This window comes from Phoxinus phoxinus (assembly GCF_949152265.1).
Source record: "Phoxinus phoxinus genome assembly, chromosome: 16".
In the NCBI taxonomy this organism is placed as follows: domain Eukaryota; kingdom Metazoa; phylum Chordata; class Actinopteri; order Cypriniformes; family Leuciscidae; genus Phoxinus; species Phoxinus phoxinus.
This window is the reverse complement of record NC_136891.1, coordinates 7,879,516-7,902,031: the sequence shown is the minus strand read 5'-3', so window position 1 is coordinate 7,902,031 and position 22,516 is coordinate 7,879,516. Positions and strand designations below refer to the sequence as shown.

The window sequence follows — 22,516 nt, the reverse complement described above, 5'->3', positions numbered from 1 at the left end:
ACACGTTGTGAGGCGGAAAACGGCACACATTATGAACGGCAAGACAAAGACTGTTGCAATACTGCAGACAAAACTCTTGAAGAACTTGCATCTGAGCCCTGACAGTCTTGGCAAATGCTTTTGATTCTTGTTAGATTTAAACAGCAAAAATTACTGAATGTAAAGGATAATGTAGCTATACATATACAGTCATTATTTTACTAAAACTTTTATCACCCCGAAAAAGTTTCATTTGTGATAAATTATGCCGCCTGAAATACATATATACAACAGTCCAAAAGTTTGGGGTCAGTGTGTTTAAAAATAAAATAAAATAAAAATAAATTATTACTTTTATTCAGATAGGAAGCAGTTTTTTTTAAGAATCCTGAAAAATGTATCACAGTTTCCACAAAAAATGAAGCAGCACAACTGCTTTCACACATTAATAATAATAAAAAATGTTTCATAAGCACCAAATCAGCGTATTAATGATTTCATCACGTGATCATGCAACACTGAAAACTGGAGTAAAGATGTAGAAAATTCAGCTTTACCATCACAGGAATAAATACATTTACATTGTATAATACATTTAAAATATATATGTAAAATATATTTTTTACACAATATGTAAACTATATTTTCTACATATATATGTAAAATAAATTTTTTAATTCACAATATTTTTGAGCCAATAAATGCAGCATTAGTGAGCATAAGAGGCTTTCAAAAAGATTAAAAAATATATATATATATACACACATAAATATATATTATGGCCGATTAATGATAAATGGTATGATAAATGTACAAATGATAAATGACATTAGAATTTTATACTTTTTTTGTCCAAATAAGTTAAAAATAAAACACCATAAATTAAAATCTATTGTTTTAAATTCTACAAGTTAACTCAGGCATCACAAAAGTACAGCATGAAAATGGATATTCAGTGAGAATTGTATTAGATGACAAAAAAAGTGATATAAATGAAATATGGGAAATCATTTTAAATCAACCTGGAAACTAGAAAAAAAAGAAACTTCAATAATCTTGGACCTTCAAGAAACTTGGAGCAATAAACTAAGCTTGTCTCGGCTAGGTGGGTTCATGAAACGACCCAAACGGTGACTCTCCGCAGGGACACCATGAACAAAATGCTAGCAATAAACTTCAAGCCTTGATATTGTTTTACAGTCCTCTGGAACGGCCCGAGCAGCCAGCGGTGGGACTCAACGCAGCACTTCTGCTGACACAGACATATGTCTTGTCCCTTTCAATGCTTCAGAGAGAGCTTAATTCAATCATTGTCTTATTGATCCTGGCCTACTGTAACATTCTGTGTTTAGAAGTCTAAGCTTTATTGAACATGCAATGACTTCAACAGTTTCCTACATAATATCTGACAGCCCTATAACAATATTTCTTATCCCGCATATAAAAGTGTGTGTGACCCATCGGAAAGAAAATTAGATCACTAATGAGATCTCTTTAATATCTCATAGACGGCAATAATGGAGACTTTCTCGAGCTTTTATTATGAAATAAAAAACATTTCTCCTTAAATTCTTCCAAGACCATACGACTTGAGCTTTTGACATTCACATTAATTGTATAGATCTATACTATTTCTGCATGTCAACAACAGTCTCATTTCTATCAATTTTTAATCCTATTTCATTGTTATAAAATTCCAAGCAAACCAATTTTAGATTTTCATTGCATACACAGTATAAAAAGTGCTTTAAAGGATTAAAAGTGCTTTATCACATCACACACACTTATAACAGGCACAGTAATCTTACAAGAACACACAATTTCAGTCGTTCTACTTCAAAATTTCACGTTTACTTCAATGTGTTACTTGCCATTTCTTTGTAATTATTTGTGAAATTTACAAGCACTATCTGAGTGAAAATTGTTTCGACACCATTTTTTTGTCATGTTTAGAAAACGTTCCCACAAAATAAAAGATTCAGATGAGCTTTATGGCAGTCTGAAAAGTACTTTCTCAAATTATGTACTTCATCATAAGGTACAGTTAAAAAAAAAATATGCTAGTGAAATTCTTCACATTTACAGTCAGAGGGTGAAGCTCCCTTGGGAAAGCAGGTGCTTCAATATTGTCATTTCCACAGTGCCACATTCAGATCTGTTTCATCAACACACATGCCTAATTGCATGGCATGTGTGAAGTCATTATAAAACACCTCAGCAGCCTAGGGATTCTCTCATACTCAAGCAATCGAACAGAGCTTTAGCTCTGTAATTACAAGAAAACGGAAAGAAAAAATTAAATAGGGATTTTTTTTTTACATCTACCTATGTGGGTGTATAGCAGCACCCCCAAACCACACATACTGTAGCTTCCTGCAGTAAATATCAGACCATCAATAAGGCAATAGACCTTATTCACAGCAGCAGCATCTTTGTATATTTTCATACTCCTAAGGCGTGTTCAGACCTTTATTTTGAAATAGTGATGAACATGAAAAATCGTGAAAGAATGGTAGAAACCATTTGTTTTCATGCCAAGAGTTCAAAAGATAGCATCCATTCAATTATTTTAGAAAAAAAGGTCTGAAAATGTTTTAAATATAAAGAAAAAAAATAGTAGATTCACCATTTGTGATGTGGCAGCAAACTATAATGCACATGCGTGTTCTTTTTGTGTTTCTTAGAGGTTGAATTCATTTTAAAATCTGCCAAACTTTTGCCAAACCATCACATACTTCTGAATAGGATGTCTACTTTATAAATTGTATGAAAATTGTAAAAAATAATGGTTCAGGTCACTCAAACAACATATGGAAATGAAGGCGCCCCTTATATGGGCAGTAATGTCAACTAGTGAAAAAGTTTGGTACTGCGCCCAAACAAAATCTTACTGAAAGCTTATTTTTTGAGATATCAACCTAAAATTTGAAACACAACTTTTTCAGATTTTTGGCTTTGATTTTTTTTTTGCATTTTTAAGAGTCCTCCAGGTTTTAAAAATAGATATTTTATATAAAATATGAATAATTCAATTTTAACATTGTACATTTTCATAAACTCAAACTTCTATAACTTTTTTTCTCTTTAACTTCCGTAATAGACCAATCTTACATCTATATTCCAAAGCATTCCTGAATTACAACCATTTAAGTTTGGAATGTGCATTTTCATGTCTATTTAAAAAAAGGGGGTGCCGCTTAAGGGGTTAAGGGGAAGTGAGGGATAGACATACATCTTTTCAGTGGGTTGTTCTGTGTTTTTTAATTGTTCTGCTGACGAAACACTGCAAAAATGTCTTTCCAAGAATCTCAGTAGAAAACATGGTAAGTCTATCCCTCAGCCTCGCTTTCATTCCTGTGATGGCGCTTCTCTGAATGAGGTCTATAGCGGTGTGCCTACTCTCCTCTCTGGAGAGAGAACACCACAAAGCCGCTGAAAGCTCCCACCAGGCGCTCTGTCTGCACAGACAAGCAGCTGCCTTTCGCTATACAATATCTCAACAGGAACATCAGTCGTAACAGAGGAAGGTCTATAAATATCGGGGCGAATGGAGCCGATACCTGCCTGTGCTCCGTTTCAGCTCTTTATGAGCCACCAGTGGTCACCATTAAAGTTACTGACCCCCAGACATCATGGCTGGTAAGGTACAGTATACCAGCCTCGCAAAAGAAACGCTCTGGCTTACAGCACGTCACGCTACAGCTTGAGATATTACGTGCAAAAGGCATTATCAGTAACAAAAACGTGTTGACAAATAACGTTCATCAACATGTCAACTATATTTATTGAAGCATATATATTTGTAGTGGTAACTGACATGAAATGGGAGTTCCTGTGGTGTGACATTAATAACTGATATTATGTTAATAACATGATAATGGTACTGACAATGGTCACCACCATTCGTCCAGATTTTCACAATTTATGACCACAATTTATCTCATTAAGTAATAATATTTAAGACGTCTCCTAATAAAATAAAATGTATAAAATGTGGAATGTATACATAATTACTCAAGAATAAAAAAAATCCTGTTTAAAACAGATGAATAGCATGTCATATACTGCACGATACAGTTGCTACTTGAAATATCATGTCAACTACCCATTTAACACATGTAAATGATACCTTTCCAAGTGAAACACAATATTTATATACCGTATATAAAAAAAGCAGGCTCTGATATTACTGCTTCACATTTTTCCTTGCCTCCTTGGTTACATCAACAGAAAAACAAATATCTTTTTGTTAGAAATCGAAGGATATTACAGTCAGATTATGAAAACAAAATAACGTGGACAGATGAATCATGCAGTAAACAGGGTCAATTTTAATTTCATGTTGCGTTGGAAAAAAAAAACATGTTTGAAATTAGATTTCGCTGTATGAGAATGAAAGCAGAGGGAGAGTATTGTACAGGCTTGTAATCAGAGAATTGCTGAATCCACGTTGGAGGGGGTTCACTTCACTATTGCATTAGAGACGCTGATTGTGGAATGGGGGAGTAAGCAGGTGTCGCAAGTAATGGAAGAGATAAAGAATAAAGACTCGAAGGAAGGCAGCATGCTGAGCTCCTATTAACAACCCGCATTCAAGCAATATCAGCACTGGAGCTCGGCCAAACTGCTCGATGCTTCTCATACTCGGAAGCATTTCCTGAACCGATATTTACAGACTTGGTGTAATCAACTGGTTTTCTTTTAAACAGACAAATGTATTGCACTGACGACTGCAGAATTTTCCACACTCTAAAGCAGAGCTTCTCATCCTTGGTAACAACATTCAATTATATAGTCTATAGCTGTCAGTGTACACTAATATTTAATCGCAGAATTCCACGATCGACCAATCAGACGAGATTTAAGACTAGAGAAACTGGAAGAAGCCTCTGAGAAAACAAAGGAAATTAACATTTGAACTCTCTTGCTATATGACCATCCCCATTCGAGACACGATCACACTTGAGTTGATCACCTTCCAATTTACACATCATTCCCTTCACCCATCCCTACCTGAATTCACCCAAAAATCTATATGGTTTAATATGAACAATTATCAACAGTATAATACATGTTTGGTATCATTTGAAATGTCTCAGTGCGACTGGTACAAATGTCTCCTTCCCAAAGAAGTAGACCAAAAGGTAATAAAGTTCTTAAGAGTTTAGAGATATCTTGCGCACAGGGGTGTGTGTCATCCAGGCAAATGGCATTCTGCTCCCAAAAGGTGTAAAACTCTGAATGCAAAGCCCCATTGTTAGCAAATGTTTCCATGTGAAAGAAGTTTCTGTCTATATAATGAAATACAACAAGAGGCTCAGGGCGATTTGTAACTCAAATTAGCCCGTGATGCGGAGAGTTTGCAAGACACTCGCATCATGTAGGCCTATTTTAAAATGTCAGGTTTGCATCTTTTCTCTTTATTCCAGAGCATTTGATGTTTTGTATTTATTATCTTTGAACTGATTGTGAAATTGGCATGATACATTTACCTGACATAATAAATTGTTACATTTGATATTATTCCGACTGACTCTGAAATTGTTTCCCAAAATCGATTAAACGGATTCGTATGTTACCGCAAGTTTTGCGTCAGATTGGTGACGATGAATATTTTGCACTAATTCAAGTTTACGTGGTTCGCAAAGACAAGAAGTGAATTTCCGTTTAGAACAGCAAAAATGCTGCTTGACCAATCTAAATTTGGGTGTCTTACCTTTAATTTAATGTTACTTTAGATAAATGTACGTGCACGGCATGGCCAATCCAAAGCTATTATAAGAGAAGTAATATTGGTCGACTTATATCTGTAATAGTGGCCTTACCTCTTCCCATATTTACTCTTGAAGTAAATATTACGTTACATTCAAGTGTATTCAATAACAGGGGCTATACCAAAGTATCTTGGATTGTGTAAGCTTAAATGCGACAGGTATCACAGGTACGATATAGCCAATTACCTCTGTTCGGTGACCAAAACTGACGAGGTTGTGATCGTGAGACCCGCGTTAAGCTTGAGGACCTCTGAGCGACATAGCTTCCTAATATGAACGGGTAAAATATGAGTAAAGAGTTGAAAAGAATAATCAAATGTGCTGCTAAACTATTATATGATTGACCAATAACCAATTGACAATCTAACCTAAATTCGAGGTCGTGATAAAATGGAGTCAGATAAAAGTTGAATTGGAATCAAATTATTTTGCCACGCGGAAAGACAATAACGCCAGAGAATGTCTAATATGGGGAGAACTGCCACTCAACTTCCAGCTTCTGAAGTGGTTGCAGTTCCACTCTGGTTCCATACGAGGGCGCTCACAGGACGAGTGCAGAATGAATGGAGGTCTATGGAGCTATACCCCTCAAAATCCACTTTTCTCAGGATATAACTTTTTGTCTCGTAATTTGAATGTTGTATTCGAAAGGAGATGCAAAGAAATGACACATTGCTGGGTGTTAAGATTTTTTAGAGTCACTTACAGTATTTGCTTTAAAAAGTATTTTAAAATGTCAATGACGTCATACACATCGTACGGCCAGAGACACTGCTTTACTGCAATCCTTCAGTCACTTTGGTGCTTTCGCGCTCTTTCTTTTCTCTCGAGGCATCGACAACACAGCTGACACAGGTAAATACACGTGCTAGAAGAGTTTTTGCTAGAATACATTCTGGTCCCGCTTCGGATGACACGATGCCATCAAGCGGTATCTCTGGCTGTAAGAAATCGAAAGGACATAAGTACTCGTTCATTCAACTTTCGACCTATAACCAATGTTGAACTTTGCAAAACCTACAATCAAATCTGAGATTTCTCAACGGCAATCGGGTGAAAGAGACAAATTTAGCCGTCTAGCTCCATAGACTCCCATTCATTTTGCACTCATGGGCGATCGTCCCCAGTGGAACTCTGGTGGAACTACAACCAAAATTCGGTAGGACTTAATAGGGTGTGGCCAGGCTCTCCGTAGACGGCCTCTGGTAACGCACAGAGACCTAATATCTCAGACCTACATATTTAATAGCAGAAGCCGCGATCACAAGCGCAGCAAAAGGAAAGAAAAGCCCTGCAAAGGATTACTCACAGCCAGGATAATCTGCAAGGAACTGTGGGCCACCTCCACATACTGGTATTCCAGCAGGCAGCCGGCGATGCTGATGTAGCGATGGTCCTCCGGGGCCCAGGAGGGAGGAGGGGTCACGGGGGTCACCCTGCACCCCGGGCCGTTCTCCATCCACCAGGTGCGATGCATGGAGATGTTAAAGGTCATAATCAGGTCTGTGTCCTGCAGGAGAGAAAAATGAGTCATAAGAGATGCTATACCTTCTTTCAATTGAAACTTGAACGCTCTATATGCTTCCGTGTCACCATACAAAAGTAGAATGGCACCAGAGATATGAGTATATTTAGAACAAATGCCAAAGATCATCATCGAAGCACTTGCTTTTACGGTAAAGTTAGTCCATTTCCTGGCAATCAAATCATTTCAATTATGCATTCAAGCTTACGAGATGTAATACTCTGAACGCTGACTTATTTAACAATGTAGGTCAAATAACAAGCACTCCGGAATATTTCAATCATGCTAAATTCAGTCCACTCTTGTTTAATGGCGTCTAAGAGAGCGATGGATGTCTCCCCAGTAAGAAACCTTAAATTATAACCAATAGAAATGCATGATTTCATTCATTAGTTTATAATAAAACTATCATATATTCTGGCTTGCGATCATGGTAATACTTACTCATGATTTACAAAGTCAGACATTGCCTCACACTGGGAATAGGATCTCTAGGAGCCAGTGAAGGGTTTGTGTTTTGTTGTATCATTAATCAGTTTCAAGCTTTTAACATTTCGAGGCACAATTATTTAAGTGGCTCTTATGTGGTTAATTTCGAGACGTCAAAGGGACTCGCAGAGCAATAACCAGCCAACACACATACTTATAAATGTGGCATGAGATTAATTCCACAATCAAGTGGTGAAAGAAAATCACATTTCTCAAATCCCAAATTCACTTTTGTGTGCAATTTTTCAGCCTTAATGATCCGCACGCTGGCGACTGAAGTGTTTGCAATATCCTGGGTCATTTGAGTGAATGCCAGTTACACAACTATTCACCAGGGCTTTGCCTCTGAGTATGCAAGGAGAACATATTCAAACAAATCCATCAGCCTTAAGAAACACCCGCCAAGCCTAGACACAAAGCAGAAAGAAAGAGAGAGAGCTCTAACTCTAACACCTACAGATGCACAGCTGCATAAATGTGATGCACACGTCGAGTGCCCCATGAAATCCCTCTAAAGAGCAGCGATTGTGCATTTTAAAGACAGATTTTAGGTCCTACAAGTGTTGAAGCTTAGCACTGAGCGTGCTATTCATGTAGGAACCTCCTGTAATTTTCCTCCTGAGGGAAAACAACAACAACAACAGCATATAAGAGTAGCTCTTAAGAAGTGCTTAAAGGAATAAAAATAAGAATTTTGTGACTTTAAATCCATGTCTTTTAGCTTAGAGGTCATCTACATGCTAGTGCACTCCTAAAAAGTGCAGTTTTGTCTTTCTCTTCATTTTGATGACTCATGTTGCACTAAACAGACTCTTGTCCAATCAGTGCTCTTAGAAAGGCAGCTATACTGTATATATGCACTACCAATCAAAAATTGTGGGTCAGAAAGAATTTGTATTAATTTATTCAGCAAGTACACAATAAATTGACAGCCAGAAACAAAATCAAATAAACGCTAAACTGTCCATTCATCCACATCCAAAATCCACATCCAGCATATACTGTATATATATAATGTTTTATTTTGATATGACCCGTACACACTTAAAGGGACAATGTGTAGTTTTTTAAGTATTTTATTAACTAAAATCAATGTCTTTATTCATAAATATGTCCTCACTGTAAAATTACCTCTCCCAATGATCCGACTTATCCTCGTACTCGAAGAATTTCTTATCTTTATTTACATGGGACAGGCAACTCCACGGAGGCTTCCATGTCGTTCCTCCATCTTGAAAAACTATATATTAGCAGAGAGGGACAAAATTCACTAGGCTACCTCAACGCGTTTCCACACCGCGTTTTCGTCCAGAGCCAGCGTAACGTGATTGACACCAGCTGAAGCGGACAATGAAAGAGGCGTCATGACTCATGCGTGTCACTTCCACGGTAAATTTGAAAGGTTGCACTGCATGGTACTTCATAATTCAGGATACTTATGCCGAGCCACAGGAGAAATGCCAAAATTGAATTTAAAAGGAAACGTGACTGGCGAATTCAAAAACCGAGGGTAAATATCCGGATAGCTTTACCCAGTTGGAAAGAGCTAATGAAGGAGAAAGACTTAGGAAGGGACTCTGAAGTTGCCTGCTTTCTTCTCGATGGGTAAGTCAATGTTACGGTCTCAATTACAAGCTTTTTTTTCATTGCTTGGTTGTGTAATTCATTATATATAGGCAGCATAACAGTAGAACATGTAACGTATAGTTAAACTCGACGAAGGGCTATTGTTGTCAGCTTCTTGGTACATACCGGCTACCGTAGTTGCAACACGCATTTGAAAAAGCGAGGAGCTAGAGAGCACTATTCGTTTGAATGCAAAATATTTCACAGATAGATGGGAGTAATTACTACACACTGTCCCTTTAAATACGTCAAATCTGAAAAAAAAGCAACAAGCCCTGATTATATTGATTTTTAAGAACAAAAGGAAATACTGACCAAATACCCATGCTAACAATAGTGTCTCTTTAGCATTTGTCGAAAACTTGCCTCCAGTGTTTTCTGAGGCAGAGTGAATCATCCGAGGGCCCCAAGTCACAGTCCCCATTATGTTTTCTTAAAGGCCGCTTGGAGGATCAATCACTCACTCGCCTCCGTAAATGGCTTCACTGTTTGCCCAGCCAGTGTGGGTGATGTGATAAAGCACTTTTAATCCATTTCAAAACGCACACTAACGGCAGACATTTTTGTTGAAGACTTGCCCAACCTCACACTGCAGTGTCTATCTCAGCGTGAGAATGACATTGGCTGTCTGAAAGGCTCCTGAATTACTCTCCCTGAATAAGCCCTGTTCCTCCTTAGAGGGATGCTTAGCACTTCTCGTTCCGTGGAATACAAACCGAGGCCTCAGCGCACCCTTGCTTCTTATTAAAACATATACAAAGAACCTGAATGGTTGGATTGATTTGTTTCCACCGAATCAATACCACTTTTACAGCAGTGCAGGGCAAAGCCTTGTTTGTCTACAGAAACACATGTATCACGCTCCAATGACGGACATAAATAGCCATCATGATGCAAAAAGTGAATCACAGCTTTGACTGAATGCAGTATCATCCAAGCACACACAGTACACAAACACTGTTGGCTTCAAACTTTTTAAAGGAACTAATTGCTAACATATTTAGGGTCTGTATGAAGGTTCAAGGGGATCTCTGGAAAATGTAAGATTTGTTTTAACAAGATGTACTTTAAAAGTGTACAATCTTTTTGTAGAATATCATTATTTATCTATTTTTTACAATGTGAACAGTCAATATTTTTTATATAAAAAAAACGTTCACATTGTATCACTGCATTTTTTTTATTTTATTTTTCAATAATTTTGCTTTGGCTTCAGCACAGTAACAATAGGCTATATTGTTTTAAAAAAGGCTATATTGTATATAAAAAAGCCAATTGTATTATTTTGTAATCAGCATGTTGTCTTTATAAACTGCAATATTAAAGCTTGGATTTAAGGCGTTTAGACATTTTTGCAGTCAGTGTTAATTTCATCATCAATTAAACTTTTTCCCAGATGAAACGAGACGATAACAAGATTAAAACCGGTTTTGAATGTCAAAAACTATGACGAACATCTATTGACATTTTCGTCAACGCATAAAAACGAGATGAAAATGTTAGTGAGGGATGATTTTGGGATGAGATCCAGTCAGACATGTCCTGCGTGGTGGATGCGCACATTTGAATTGTAACGTGTTTATCAACCCGGCGGGACATAAGTTAGCATACACTTGCTGCATGTCTCATAAAACTTTCAAAAAATGTAAACGTCTGGGAGAAAGAGAAGAGCAGACATATGGGAAAGGGTGACGACAGGGAAAGAGACCTCAATCCAGTCCGGTTTTCTGGGCGCGCACACAAACTGAACCTAACTCACAAACTGAGCACTGAATTGTACTGTCTAATCGTGCTTGAATGGACAAATACAAAAAAATCGCGTCAATGTCAGTTTTGGCGAGTATTCGCATAAACACAGATGGTTATGTCTTAAGTGAACGTAAACAGGTGGAAGAATATCGGATGTGTATCAGTGTATTGGATCCGTACACTCGGCCTTAAAGTGACAGCAGTCTAATAAACCCACTGCTGCCTGTCATTATGTTAATCAAACAACAAAAGAAAAAGAGAAAATCACTCAATGCTCTTGAATAACTTTAATAGCTTTAATAAGGATTAATCTCTATTTATATTACCGTATACAAATAAATATGACTGCTTGAAAGAACGAAGAATGTTGTATGCAAGTTGTTATAAAGAATGCATATCAATTAAAAATAATGTTCTTGTTTCTTTATGAGAAGTGGTTTTATTTAATTTTAAGATAAATAAAGACGTTATATGCTACAGCAGTTACATCTGTGTCTGTACGGCATGTTCAGACCTTAATATCATTCATATTAACAGGTTAATAGATGTTTTCCCCATATAACGAGTGTGGAAATTTTAGGGAATTACTATGCATTACAATTGAACTAAACCCATTAGGTTTTAGTTGACAAAATTCTTATGATATTTAGTCCACTAAAACTAGGCTAAAACTAAATGGCATTTTAGACAAAAGACTTAAAACTAAATCAAAATTTGCTGTTAAAATGAACAATTAATGCAGTTAAACGTAGAATAGGCAATGTTTTTTTTATAAACACTTTTTGTTATACTGGTTGAAACTCTTAATTATAGCAATCAATAGTAGATGTGGTCTAAATATTTTTTTTAATTACATTCGGTCCGGTCTGCAGCAGTCAGGTGGAGCAAGTAAGTTTGTAAGTTTACATTCATTATTGTAATGTTATGTGCTTTGAGACATGAGATAGTTTAGCAGCGTCAGTGACACTTTTCAGACTCTTGTTTTGTAGGAGGCGTGGTTTTGGAGAGCGCTCTGATTGGACGGTGGGATCTTAAGCTTTCAAAGCTATAGTATCTCCAAAATTGCCAACCCTACCTTTAAATAGTATACATATACATTTATATTCTAGAAGGAGGTCCCTTGCAAAGGGTTTAGGTACTTATCATTAAAAAAGTTTGAAATGTCAGACCCAAGATGTGTTGGACAGACATCTTCTAACTCTTACCACAGAAAGAGAAGGACATGGGCTAAATAAAGTGTACATGTTGCCTCACTCTTCCGCTCTGTTGCTTCCTGTCTCTCTAACAGGTGTAATGAACATCAGCCGAGTGGATAAACGCGATCCATCAGCAGTCAAATAGCAGGACAGGCTGCTCAACGCATCAGCATTTCAATCTGCAAAGCGGCAGGGGTCCCGCAGACAAACACTCCTCCATTACTCTCCTTCAGTCCGTGCCAGAGTCACCGCGACAGGACGGCCTGAGAGAAGGCCTGACAGTGAGGGGTTGTCAGGACAGTGTCTGGAGATGGATGAGACCATATTCCAATAGGAATTATGGGCCGACGTGCCAGCATGCTTTACAGTGAGTGATGGTGGAGGGCGGTAAAGGAAGTAGTTGATGCCCTGCTAGGCCAATCAAAACAAAGAACATCCTGTATTTAGGATCCTGTAGCTTGATACTGTTGTGATGTAATGTCTCAAAACAGTAAAACATCCCTATTAATCACCAGAGTTTTTATGTTTTGATCAAAAATACAGTAAATATATACCACAATATTCAGAAATATTATTACAATTTAAAATGTAAATAATGAGTCAATACATGAATCCTTCTTAGTTGAATTTTCAGCAGCCATTACTCCAGTCTTCAGTGTCACGTGATCCTTCAGAAATCATTCTAATTCGCCGATTCCGAGCTCAAGAAACAGAAATCTTTTGTAACTGCCTCTACCGTAACTTTTGAACATTTTATAGCAGCCCTGCTGAATAAAAGTGGTGTATTCTTTATTCTGTATTTATTTAAGAAAAAACTGACTGAAGAAACTTAAACCTTTTGAATAAACTTTTTGTAATGATTTCTGATAGTAAATCAGAGTATGGTGCAGGCAACGCCAAGGTTGTGGATTCGATTCTCAGGGAAAGCAAGCACTGATAAAATGTGTGCCTTGAATGCAATGTAAGTCACTTTGGACATAAGAGCTTGCCAAATGCATAAATGTAAATGTAAAATAAAAAAAGAAACGGCCAAGAAGCGTTTTCTGTAGTTTCATTGACAAGTTTAACACTGAATCACTGTATATGCAAAGAAAACAAAGGTGGCATATTTCAGCAGAGAGTTAGTCTGGGTCCATCGACCTCATGCAAGTTCAATATAAAGATTCATGAACATATTCAGAACAAAGGAACAAATCATGATTTCTATTTGTTGACCTACGACTATGCTTGAGCATATTTGTATAGTCATGCTGTGAAAAGCAATTCAAGACAGGCATATTGAGCATTGCTGACTACAGATAAAACCCTGGTGTTCCACTAGAAACAAGAGATTTGATTTACTCAATGAACAAAGGAACATACACACACCGAGAGAAATTATGACCGTCCGAATGTCCCCTACTGTTTCTAATAAAAATATTTCCGCTGGAACAACATCCTACCATTAAACCACAGAGGACTGTCAGTGCTTTAGGAAATAAATCAAAGACATAATATTTGCTGATAATTAGTGTGTGCTAAGGCAACTACTATTGGGTTTTTGAACAAAGTCAAAGTTTGCTCCATTTTCTGTGCACAAATGAAATAAAATAAAAAGAGAAAATAAAATAATGTACATCTATTCCATTCAATGTGGAAAATGATTCAAAAGGATAAATTGCTATTTAAGTTTTGATAAAAACAATATGAGGGTGACATAACTTTTATGTATGGGTGATTTAATCCTTTAAAGCCAAAGGACCAAGAATGATATGCTCTTCCAAACACCACGGTAAAGGGCCTTGTTTTGATGTCACACTATTTTTCTTACACATGCAATTTATTTATGCTTACAAAACCCAGTGGTCGTGTTGGGATAATTCTCCATCATCAGGGATTGTTTGTTGTCGGAAAGCAATCAGAGGGCGTTTGGAGGGGATCAAGATGGGAAGGCTCGGCCCCAGGATGACTGTCAATCATCTATCCATCAGTAAATGGGTTTCTGCAGGCGAGAGTTACAGCAATATTTCCCTCAGGCTAACACTGTGATATCTGGACTGGGGCAGAACAAAATGTAAGATTAAGACTACCACGGATGGACTTTATTTATTTATTTAGACAGGCTAAGCCCAGTAGAAGTGGCTAAAGTATCAGAAAGTGAGAATTTGAGATGGTTTGTTCTTTTCTCCCCCCCTCCCCAAATGTATTTTCTAGAAGCGTTGCTTACACAAAGAAGATAATAAGCATTACGGACTCCCATAATGCCACATGGCCTCAAGATATCTCAAACGCAGCTAGCATCCAGTGTCAGCATGCTATGCAGTGATGTCACCACATGAGAAGTGTTTCGAAATATTATTGGCTTAAAGTCACACGAATGTGAATTTTTAGCTCTCAGAAAGGTACTTCTCCATTGCTCCAGATATGTTTTATTTTAAAGGGAAATCGATTAGCATGGAGCTTCACAGTCTCAGTGCATCAAATGTTCAGTCTCCGGAAAACTTTGCTAAAATGTCTGTAACTTGAATATACAACACTCCAACTATAAGAGTGACACAAAGCAGTGATTTAAGAGTGTTTGAAAAAACTACCTTAAAACAGAGTAAAATACTGTAAAGCCCCTTTCACACAGAGATTCCGGAAAATACACGGATAATGTGACCCAGGATTTGTCCCAGGATCGTTTGATTTTGATTCATTCACACTGCCAGTGATTTTCCGGGATCTGTGAGTGAGTGCGTTCACACACATCCCGGTAAGATCCCGTAAAGACACGTGACGTCAGGATGAGACGTGTAACGTACGCGTCGAAAACGTACACTAACGCATCGCGTACCGTTCCACAAAGATGGCGAACGATCTCAGCTTCAGCGCGGATAGTAAGGAGCTCCTGGTCTCTGCTTCGTTCCAGTTTGCAGACATTTTTTCGTTCTTTCTTTGTTGACGACGAACACAAGAGTCGCGCGATGGCACGTGCGTCATCACTACGACACACCCCTTACGGCATTGATCCTGGCTTTTGTTGGGACTGATCCCGGCAATGTTACTAGGCCCCTCACCCGGGATCGATGCCGGCATCAATCCCGGGATGTGTTTGCGTTCACACAGAAGGCACTCTGGCAATTTCGCGGCAATTTCCCGGGATCAACACGCTGTGTGAAAGGGGCTTAAGTCACAACAAAAGAAAAGAATGGCACACTGCAAACGCTCCCATATAATAATATATTATTAATAATAATAATAGTAATTAAATAAATATATTGATAAATAAATAAATTTACTTTAATTTATTTACTTTTCATGTTATTATTAGTCTTATTAGTTATTTTTGAATAATGAACAAATTAATATAATTAACAATTTGTTAATTAATATATTGCTGAAACTTTTACATTTATTTTTATTATAAATAATAAATTAATTTTAATAAAATAATAATATATTGATTTAATTAAATTAATTAAATCATTTAGTAAATGAATAATACTAAAAAAAAACTATAAATCTCTTTGGTAAGAATCATATTTGTAACCTATAGATGTATGGCACTTACAGGTTGCAGGTGTCTGTTGTAGAAAAGATCAGAAGACATATTGAGCATGACATTTGCTTGGCATACAGATCTTATTCACTCCTGGAGTCCTGGAGTCTCTGTTATTGTCACAGCAATTACATGACCACAGGACCGGCAGAAGGGTCCGGATCATCACACACACTCTAATTGGCTGTCTTCAAGGAGGTTTACTCTCGGCAGACTGACACACTGGGAGGTCAGCAATAAATGTAACACAAAAAAAATGAAATAGAAGTGTTTAGGTCCATGGACACCAACCCAATATTTGTGTTAATGAAGGCTGGAACCCTGGTTAGTGTGGAAGTATCGATGAAAAGCTTGACTCCAGGTATTACATTGGGCATTGCTGCAATGCATTATTAGATTGCCTTATCTGAAAAGTTTATAAGTGATGCTATAAAATTTGGCTAATATCTGGCTAAAAAGTTGTTTGCTTACTTTTTGGAATAGTCTTCACATTGCATGCACACATGCAATGACTTAACATGTTGCCTGTGTGGGAAGATTCTGGAACAGAGTCAATAGCGAATAAGTCAGTGTTAGGTAGGAAACCTGATTCGAACCTGCATCACGCCAGCACAACAGCTTTCGTGTGTAATGAGCATGTGCAAAACCCACTGTGCCACAGCTAAAGCAAAAGGTGCATCATTTTAATCAGCATAATCATCATCACTGAATTCATATTTGTTTTGTTTATATTTTTGCAGTAATTTTTTTTCCAATTTGAATTTTTAGCAAAGCACTGTAGTTTTCCTAAGCTTGTTTCCGTCATGGAATAAAACAATTGAAAACATAATTGCTTTTTTCTTGCAATTGACCGTTCGCAAAGACCCGGCCCCTTTAATTACTGTTGCTATGTCCGACAAGCTACGCCGCTCTCACGCCACACCATGTTCTCACGCAGTGAAAAATACATCGCGGAGCAGAGAGGACACTGACAGACAGGACAGACCAGGTTACTTCTGGGTTACTTTTTATATTAAACAAAGTCTCACCTTTCAAATTTGGTTATTTTTCAAAGAAATGTAAACAATAAAATACCGTTTTGTGGCTCTTTAATGTGTCTGACAGATCGCTGTAGAGCATCAGTTAAAGCTGCTCGTGAACCGATCATCTCTTCCTTCTAGTTCATTTATAGCATCATATCCTGTGATGGCAAGTTGAATTTTCAGCATCATTACTCCAGTCTTTAGTGTCACATGATCCTTCAGAAATCATTCAAATATGCTGATTTGCATCGGGTCAGAGTTCACTCTTCGGCCGGAACTAGACTTGCGTACCGTTATAAATATGGATATATTTTTTACAAAAACACATCACTGGAGTGAAGCACGCCCGCGCCACGCTTAGAAATGTCAGGGAAAGAGCGTGGCGCCTTCGCTAAAACCGAATCTGAATCCTGGCAGAGCAGCTGAAAGTCAAAAGGTGTAGCTTGGTTATAGCCATTGAAATGTACAAAATGAAAAGATTTAGATGCGGTGGAAGAAGACTGTCTTGAAAAATGGGAGCTTCACATGATCCTTCAGAAATCATTCAAATATGCTGATTTGCATCGGGTCAGAGTTCACTCTTCGGCCGGAACTAGACTTGCGTACCGTTATAAATATGGATATATTTTTTACAAAAACACAACACTGGAGTGAAGCACGCCCGCGCCACGCTTAGAAATGTCAGGGAAAGAGCGTGGCGCCTTCGCTAAAACCGAATCTGAATCCTGGCAGAGCAGCTGAAAGTCAAAAGGTGTAGCTTGGTTATAGCCACATGATCCTTCAGAAATCATTCAAATATGCTGATTTGCATCGGGTCAGAGTTCACTCTTCGGCCGGAACTAGACTTGCGTACCGTTATAAATATGGATATATTTTTTACAAAAACACATCACTTTGCTTCGGCCGTTATTAACCCCCTAGAGCCGTATGGATTACTTTTATGATGGATGGATGCGCTTTTTTGGACTTCAAAATTTCAGGTACGAAATACTTTCATTATAGAGCTTGGAAGAGCCAGGATTTTTTATAATATAACTGTGTTCGACTGAAAGAAGAAAATCATATACACCTGGGATGGCTTGAGGGTGAGTAAATTATGAGATAATTTTAATTTTTGGGTGACCTAACCCTTTACTATCAATGTTGAAATCCGTAGTAATTCTAGTTGTAATACTTTTATCAGGATTCTTTGATATGAATAAAAAGAATAGAAAAGAACAGCATGTATTGTGAAATGGAAATCTTTTGTAACAATGAAAAAGTAGCTTTTGATCCATTTTAATGCATAATTGTTGAATAGAACTATTAATTTCTTTAAAAAAAAATCTTACTGACAATCTGACTGGCAGTCATTCTTAAAGATCAAATCAGAATTTGGTAGTGAGAACAAAGCCTGAGATTCAAATGAAAAAGTACCTTGAAACACCATGTTAGTACCATGGCCTATATATCCAAGTATCAAGGTATTAGCCTCTGACACCTGGTCCTCAGCACATTGTGTGAGAGGGATAGAATTGAGACAGAAGAAAGGAAACAGAGAAAACATGAGGGGGGTGGAGGAAGCTTCCAAACCAGTCACCGCTCATCAGTTCCTCGGGCGCTATATTGATCGGCTGAGCAGGCTGGATATTAGAGAGGTAATTCACTTTTTAGATAGAAGGCGTAGGGGAGCAAGGGCTGCCTCATTTGTTACCCAGGCTGAGGAAATCATTGATACTGCCACACTGTCAGGGGGACCCCTGCGGAGGACAGGGGTTTGATGAGGTGGGACACTCAGACAGAGAGTCTTCTTCATCTCCTCCTGAACTCACAAGCAAAATGGATCAAGGTGCACACTTTAGATAGTGTTCAACTAGGGACAATTGAGAGTTGCTACTATGGAAATCGTAATGAATTGAATGATTCCAGCTTAGTACTTTGAGAAATAAATATTTGGAAATGCAATTCTCACAGAATTTTCTGCCCTCAGCAATCAGTTACCAATTTCAAACAGAGCAGAATAGCAAACCAAAAATAAATTTAATTTTTAAAAAACAATTATTTCAAAAAAAATGTTTATACAGTTTTCACTGTCACAGTGTCTGGTTTATGTTCCTTGGGTCACCACTAGATGTCCTCCTTCCTCACGGTGTCCATCACACTAGTGAACTACATTTCCCACGATCCTTGTCTTCTCATTGCACTCGGCTGTTTCCTAATCACTGATCATTGCACTCAGCCATTTCCCCATTATCATTGTCTATTCCCTGTGTATATATACCCTGTCTGTTTTAGTATGTGTCACGGAGTCCTTATCTATTATCACGCCACTTCGGAGTCCTGGTTTCTTGTCTGTTCTTGTTTTATGTTTGGATTGATCTTTTGGTTTTGACCCCTGCCTGGACTGTTTGTGAGTACGGATTTTCCCCAAATAAATACTGCGCTTGGATCTACCTTTTCCTGTGTGTGTTCGTGACAGAAGGACTCCGTCAAGCCTAGATCCAGCAGTATGAGTTCCAGCTTCTCTTCCCCAGCCATCGAGCGGGAGAGGAGGGATTGTTTTAAGGGGACCCGTCTGGTTATTTTTCGTGGGACCCGGGGAGGTCACAGAGGAGGAGGAGGTGGTCGAGAACAAGGCCAACACCACCCTCCACCTTGGCCCCCCTTCGGCCCTGGGTTGGTGAGATCCAGCCCAGAGTTCCACCCTCCGCTGATTTCGCCCAGCCCAGAGCTCTGTTCGCCGTGGTGCCCGTCCAGTCCGGAACCGGCACATTTTCGTCAGAAACGGCGGAGGAGGAAGACCTTCAGCCTCCCCAAGGACCCGGAGGCCGTCCCCTCCGAGCAGCCCGCTGTCGTCCCGGAGGCCGTCCCCTCCGAGCAGCCCGCTGTCGTCCCGGAGGCCGTCCCCTCCGAGCAGCCCGCTGTCGTCCCGGAGGCCGTCCCCTCCGAGCAGCCCGCTGTCGTCCCGGAGGCCGTCCCCTCCGAGCAGCCCGCTGTCGTCCCGGAGGCCGTCCCCTCCGAGCAGCCCGCTGTCGTCCCGGAGGCCGTCCCCTCCGAGCAGCCCGATGTCGTCCCGGAGGCCGTCCCCTCCGAGCAGCCCGCTGTCGTCCCGGAGGCCGTCCCCTCCGAGCAGCCCGCTGTCGTCCCGGAGGCCGTCCCCTCCGAGCAGCCCGCTGTCGTCCCGGAGGCCGTCCCCTCCGAGCAGCCCGCTGTCGTCCCGGAGGCCGTCCCCTCCGAGCAGCCCGCTGTCGTCCCAGAGGCCGTCCCCTCCGAGCAGCCCGCTGTCGTCCCGGAGGCCGTCCCCTCCGAGCAGCCCGCTGTCGTCCCGGAGGCCGTCCCCTCCGAGCAGCCCGCTGTCGTCCCTGAGATTGTCTCGGAGCCGCCCACCATCAGTCCTGCCACGGCCAAGAGAGCGGTCTTCCTCTTCTATGCGGTGGCGGTACTGCATGCGTGGAGGAGGCACAGCACGTCTGCCGTTCCAGAGACTGTCCACGTCACGTCGTCCGTTCCAGAGACTGTCCACGTCACGTCGTCCGTTCCAGAGACTGTCCACGTCACGTCGTCCGTTCCAGAGACTGTCCACGTCACGTCGTCCGTTCCAGAGACTGTCCACGTCACGTCGGCCGTTCCAGAGACTGTCCACGTCACGTCTGCGGATGCAGAGACGGTTCCTGTGCCAGACGCTGTTCCCGTAAGTCCTGCCATGGCCAAGAGGGCTGTTTTCCTTTTCTATACATTGGCAGTACTGCATGCATGGAGGGGACACACGTCTGCCGAGCCTGGATTTCACGTCACGTCTGCCGAGCCTGAGCTCTACGTCAAGCCAGTTCCCGAGCCGGTGTCGGTTGCAGTTCCTGAGCCGGTGGCGTCGGTTGCAGTTCCTGAGCCGGTGGCGTCGGTTGCAGTTCCTGAGCCGGTGGCGTCGGTTGCAGTTCCTGAGCCGGTGGCGTCGGTTGCAGTTCCTGAGCCGGTGGCGTCGGTTGCAGTTCCTGAGCCGGTGGCGTCGGTTGCAGTTCCTGAGCCGGTGGCGTCGGTTGCAGTTCCTGAGCCGGTGGCGTCGGTTGCAGTTCCTGAGCCGGTGGCGTCTGTTGCAGTTCCTGAGCCGGTGGCGTCTGTTGCAGTTCCTGAGCCGGTGGCGTCTGTTGCAGTTCCTGAGCCGGTGGCGTCTGTTGCAGTTCCGGAGCCGGTGGCGTCTGTTGCAGTTCCGGAGCCGGTGGCGTCTGTTGCAGTTCCGGAGCCGGTGGCGTCTGTTGCAGTTCCGGAGCCGGTGGCGTCTGTTGCAGTTCCTGAGCCGGTGGCGTCGGTTGCAGTTCCTGAGCCGGTGGCGTCTGTTGCAGTTCCTGAGCCGGTGGTGTCTGTTGCAGTTCCTGAGCCGGTGGTGTCTGTTGCAGTTCCTGAGCCGGTGGTGTCTGTTGCAGTTCCTGAGCCGGTGGTGTCTGTTGCAGTTCCTGAGCCGGTGGTGTCTGTTGCAGTTCCTGAGCCGGTGCTGTCTGTTGCAGTTCCTGAGCCGGTGCTGTCTGTTGCAGTTCCTGAGCCAGGGTTTGTCTCTGTTCCGCCTTGGTCTTCACCGCCATGGCCGCCCGAGTGGTCGGCTTCACCCTGGTCGTCTCCGCCATGGCCGCCCGAGTGGTCGTCTTCACCCTGGTCGTCTCCGCCGTGGCCACCCGAGGGGTCTTCACCCTGGTCGTCTCCGCCGTGGCCACCCGAGGGGTCGTCTCCGCCGTGGCCACCCGAGGGGTCGTCTCCGCCGTGGCCGCCCGAGGGGTCTTCACCGCCGTGGCCGCCCGAGGGGTCTTCACCGCCGTGGCCGCCCGAGGGGTCTTCACCGCCGTGGCCGCCCGAGGGGTCTTCACCGCCGTGGCCGCCCGAGGGGTCCTCTCCGTCCTGGCCGCCAGATGGACTGTCGTCTCCGCCCTGGCCGCCCGATGGACTGTCTGCTTCGCCACGGCCGCCGATTAAGTTGTCATCCCCTGTTCCTGTTCCCCTTCATGGTCCTGGCCCTCCATCCCTCCCCCTGATCCTCCACCATTCCACCTCCCGCCTGGACTTTTGTTTTGTTTGTTTTTTGTGGGTCTTGGAGCGTCTGGTAGCCGCTCCGTAGAGGGGGGGTTATGTCACAGTGTCTGGTTTATGTTCCTTGGGTCACCACTAGATGTCCTCCTTCCTCACGGTGTCCATCACACTAGTGAACTACATTTCCCACGATCCTTGTCTTCTCATTGCACTCGGCTGTTTCCTAATCACTGATCATTGCACTCAGCCATTTCCCCATTATCATTGTCTATTCCCTGTGTATATATACCCTGTCTGTTTTAGTATGTGTCACGGAGTCCTTATCTATTATCACGCCACTTCGGAGTCCTGGTTTCTTGTCTGTTCTTGTTTTATGTTTGGATTGATCTTTTGGTTTTGACCCCTGCCTGGACTGTTTGTGAGTACGGATTTTCCCCAAATAAATACTGCGCTTGGATCTGCCTTTTCCTGTGTGTGTTCGTGACATTCACAGGTGCATAGATGCAATCTAAAGAGTTGGTCTTAAATAAAATACTACACATCATGAATTCATTAGTTAATGTAATTATTTTTATAAAATAATACTGATTCCCAAACAACTCATAGTTTGTATATTTAACTACCAAGATATCTGTGCTAATCAG

General features: G+C 41.1%; 1 protein-coding gene across 1 annotated transcript in view; it reads right to left on the bottom strand.

The window, feature by feature from the left end:
* The window catches only part of nkain2 (sodium/potassium transporting ATPase interacting 2), a gene marked incomplete at its 3' end in the record, with an annotated part of 182,799 nt that overhangs the window by 33,066 nt on the left and 127,217 nt on the right, over window positions 1–22,516 (bottom strand). Inside the window, exon 6 of the mRNA XM_079583513.1 lies at window positions 7,063–7,263. Within this exon, the coding sequence (XP_079439639.1) occupies window positions 7,063–7,263 (201 nt within the window). The remainder of the gene's footprint in view (window positions 1–7,062; window positions 7,264–22,516) is intronic.